This window comes from Solea solea, chromosome 21 (assembly GCF_958295425.1).
Source record: "Solea solea chromosome 21, fSolSol10.1, whole genome shotgun sequence".
Classification (NCBI taxonomy): Eukaryota; Metazoa; Chordata; class Actinopteri; order Pleuronectiformes; family Soleidae; genus Solea; species Solea solea.
This window is the reverse complement of record NC_081154.1, coordinates 7,589,959-7,594,585: the sequence shown is the minus strand read 5'-3', so window position 1 is coordinate 7,594,585 and position 4,627 is coordinate 7,589,959. Positions and strand designations below refer to the sequence as shown.

General features: G+C 42.8%; 1 protein-coding gene across 1 annotated transcript; it reads left to right on the top strand.

Annotated features, from left to right (window-relative positions):
- Positions 1–378: 378 nt before the first annotated feature.
- adoa (2-aminoethanethiol (cysteamine) dioxygenase a) lies at positions 379–4,077 on the top strand. Its single transcript, XM_058622033.1, has 2 exons — positions 379–984; positions 2,060–4,077. Exons 1-2 carry the CDS (start codon positions 664–666, stop codon positions 2,513–2,515), a joined length of 777 nt encoding a protein of 258 aa, XP_058478016.1. The 5' UTR covers positions 379–663; the 3' UTR covers positions 2,516–4,077.
- The last annotated feature ends 550 nt before the right edge of the window (positions 4,078–4,627 follow it).

The following is a 4,627-nucleotide window of genomic DNA, read 5'->3' as shown; positions in this document are numbered from 1 at the left end:
TCCACTGTTACAAAGTGCACTTGAAGCAAACTTTATCTAATTTGCTCTTTTACAAAACACAGTCCGGCAGCAGCTGGAGTCCAACGTCAACCCTAAGGGGAGTTCAATGGCCTCTATGGCCTTCCCCTCTGTAATCCTGTTGATTCCCAGTGGCTTCTGGGAAATGTAGGCTACATTAAATGCATATCAAGTTATATTTTTGTATTATATGTTTTCAGAGATACTGTTGTGTAAGCTAATCTTACAAAGCCACGTGAAGACGTTCTCTTACATCCTTTGCACGCAATGGTTCACTGAACATCATCCAGAATAAGGACATTTGAGGTTGTGATTTGTGATCAGACTCCATATCCCAGGATGCTTTGCATCTCATGCGCTTGTTCGGTGTGAACACAACCGAGGGGACTTCTGTGGAAAATGACCGCAGGGTGGCTCAAATCTGGGGCTGAAATCAGACTATATCACCACGAAATACGTTTTATTTTTCCACAAAAACTTGATTCGCGGTGTGCATTAAGCTTCGGCGGGTTCACCTCGGCGGGAATCTGGTGATACTGGATTATTAAAAAGCGTTTCACGGGGGCTGTAGTCGCGCCGGAACCGTGCCAGGGACACGCCGATAACCGTTAGTTGTGTGTATGTTTGTTCGTGTTCGCAGTCAAAATGCCGCGGGACAACAAAACTCCGCTTATCCAGAAGATAGCGAAGCAGGCCTACGTCACCTTACAAGACCCCAACTCTTCGGCCAACGTCGCAGATAAACAGAGTGAGCTCATCTCCTTGGTGACCGCGGTCAGAGCTGCCGACCTGAAAATTGCTCCCCGGAAAAGCAAAGGGAGCGCCGGGGCAGCGGGGCTCCAGAATCCGCCGGTCACGTACATGCACATCTGCGAGACTGAGGTGTTCAGCATGGGGGTGTTTCTGCTGAGGAGTGGCGCCTCCATCCCGCTTCACGACCACCCGGACATGAACGGCATGCTCAAGGTCTTTACACCAATGCTGGCTGTTATTGTAGCTTGTTTTAGACCTGGGACAGTGTGGACAGTGTGTTAATTTCCTGTCAGATTCTCTTAGCCAATACAATTACGATTCACGATATAGTAATTGTTAACAGAGCTGGGTGATATAGCCAGAATAATCACGGTAAAATATGTTCAACCTAGTTGATACTGATAATTATCATGATAAAAGTGGATTCCATGTAATGAATTAAACAGGAACACCATAGTTGGGAATGTTGATTCAGCATTCCCAACTAATTGAGTCAGTGATTCAGAACGTTTGATCTATCCAAGTTAAAAGTAGAGTTTTACTCCTGCCTGAATGTTGAAGACAAAATTAACTGTGGTTTTAAACATTTTTGTGTGTGTTTGTACAATGCATAATCATTATACTATTTATATTGAACCTTTCTTATATTGTTGAAGAAAATCATCAACATAAAGTCTGTTTATCTTTCTTCATTTGGTTTGTATCTCTCAATAAAGAGGAAACAAACTCATTTCACTAAAATTAGAATGTCAGTCAAATGTGGAATGACTGCATGGATGCTAGTGTGGTACTTCAAAATAAATCACTAGGACTGAATGTTGGCAAGATAGACAGCCTTTGTAACTCACTCACATAATATATTCATTATTTTCTCCCTTCAGGATTAACCAGACATGGGAAAGTCGCCATTAGCAGCTTATTGTGAGTGCTTTTTGTTGCGTTGCGCAACACTAAGTTCATTAAACGTTTGTATTTTCATAGGTTATAGGTCAATTTCATTTTTGTCGGCGTCTCCAGTGGGGTGTGAAAAAGCTATGCACCTAATTCTTACACTTGCAATGTTGCCATCCGCTTCTCATTTAATCCTCAAATGATATTTTCCCTTAAAGACTGACATCGACAGCCTGTATCTCAAATGAGTTCATGATGGTCATAAGAGGGTTAAAGGTCTTTTGTCAACACTGTTCTGGTTTTACAAGCTTTGCATCATTTTATTGCTGTCAGTGTAAAAATCTCTGTTTACCTATAAATATTGATATTTTATATTCCCCCCTCTTGATTCCTGCAGGTCCTCTATGGGAAGGTGAACGTCCACTGCTTTGATAAACTGGAAAATCATTTGACTGTCAACTCCGTCACACCTCATTTCGATCCTCCGCTGGACCCTCTCCAGATGGCCTCCGTGTGGCGCTCCATACGCCGGTCGGTGGAGGAGTACACGGAGAACAGCGGGCCGTGCCTCCTCACCCCTCTGAAAGATAATCTGCATCGCGTCGACGCAGTGGGGGGGCCCGCCGCTTTCCTGGATATCTTGGCGCCGCCATACAATCAGGACGACGGGCGGGACTGCCACTATTACAAAATCCTGCAAACTGTAGCAGAGAGGGAAACGGATGGAAAGAGCGGGGAGGAGCAGGGAGAGGAGAAGGAGAAAGAAGATGAGGCATGGCTGCTAGAGGTCCCTCAGCCTGAGGATTTCTGGTGCGGTGGGGAGCCATATCCAGGCCCTGCAGTCTCAGTCTGAATCCTCACTGCGGCCTTGGCTATGTCATCATGCTGTCATCCATCCACAACAGTAATCTGGGTTTACCGTCCTCACACACGGAGGTCAAACAGAAGGGTCACTTTTTCCGTTGAGTGGCTTGCTCAAGGATGCTACAGTGGGGAGAGAAGCTCACAGAAACTGGAGCTGTGGACTGCAGCCTGAACGTGGAGCAGTCAGTCTGCCTCCACAGACCTCAAATACCCTCGTCAAGCAGAAATCCCCTTCTCCTTCTATTGAAATATTTGTCTTGGGACCATTATGGCGGCGAATACACATGAATGTCATCGACCTGACGTCCTGTTGCTAGTGTGGTGTCTGTCGTGTGCCGTCGCACATTATTTTTGGACTGTCCTGCAAGAGGACGTTCATTCCACATTGTGTCTTAAATGCCAAAGCTTGTAACTCCAGTCATACCTGCCTTGCCTTATTTATGAATATTGAATGTATATGTCTAAATAGCACCATTTTTACCTTTATTGTACACGTTGCTTTCCTTCTTCTTATGTGCACACACTACAGCATTTACACACACACACACACATATATGTATATATATATATACTCTATTTTCTATGTATTTATCTCATTCCAGTTGATGGTTCCTGCACGGGTCTGGACAGTGAAGGGAAAAAGCCGATGTTAAGACCAGTCTTTTTATTGTCATTTTAAATATAATGTTACTGAATCCACTGATTATTACACTGAATTCTCTTAAGTTCACTTTGAAAATACAGTCTTGCCTCTTGCAAAAGGAAGCTGTGTTGGTAAAAAACAAACACTCGTAACTTTCCGCACCTTTCTCATGCAGACTGAACACACGGCATCTCTGCTGCCTGTATGTTACATATCTACAGCTTTTTTATATTCGACTGATACGACACCATGAATCACATGTTCCCAGTGATTCACTTACTCTGACGATGAGTGTGCGTGGAACAATTAAGAAGATGCACGTACGCATGGAGCATTGTCTTATACTGCTTGTGCTATACTACTAATACTGACATGCATTTACATAAAACAGTAAAGTGGCTCTATGAAATTATATAAACTAAAATGCAGCAAGGGATCTTAAAAAAAACAGCATAAACCGATGAATGTTAGGATGCAAAACTGCTGCATTTTAAGTTGCCAATAGGTGATTTTTCTCTGATTAGCCCACAGACGAATGTACTCATTCTGCAACAGTGTCTTGACCGTATATCTGTTAATGTATGTCGGAGATTTGATGAACAGTATAAAATATGATACTAGAGTGCATTTGTTCCAACATTTTTCAGAAGTAAAGAGACACATCAATACACGTCGGCTTGATTTTCAATTCTTAATCGTCGTGTAATCAGGTTCAGCGGGAGAATGAGAATTGAGGCACATTTTTGGGGCAAGAACCGTAACTTCTGTGTAGAAAGTGTGCCATGCTGACCTGTGAACAAATGGCACCAAAAAGGTTGAGTGTCTCATCTACCTGGAAAATAATATTGGCCTTTTATAACCACTGGTGTCACACACTTTTTAACAATAAAAAAGCATTTTAAACATCAGTTCCATGCCTCATCTACACTGAGGGGATTAAACTATGTCCACCCTATATGAGAGGAGCTTCACTATTGTTTTAGAAACAATAAGTAATGTATGTTTTTTTTTCAAGTGGGCTGTTAACACCACTGAGCACAAACGTATTAGACGATGGATCTTTGGGGTTAAAAGGTTCCATGAAAGATAAAGAAATCAGCTCACGCTTGGCTCACAGACCCTGGGAACACAGATCTGAGGTCCTGCAGTCGACACGATCCTCACACAGTCCTGACAGTGGAAGGAAGAAGAGAAAAGTGTCAAACTCCTTCACTTAAACACAATAAAACAGTCAATTTGAGGTTCTTATCTTTGGTAATATTTGAAAATTTAGGCAAATATATGAACTCTAAGTGAACACAGAACTCATTTTCTTTTTGTTTCAGCAAAAAAACTCGTGAATATTATTATCTGCACCTACACACAGCGGCTTACACTGCCTGTAGTGAAATAGTCACTACAGGCAGTGCAGTTCCGGGGAGCCACTCAAGTCAAGTCAGGTCAGTGACTGCGGCTCAT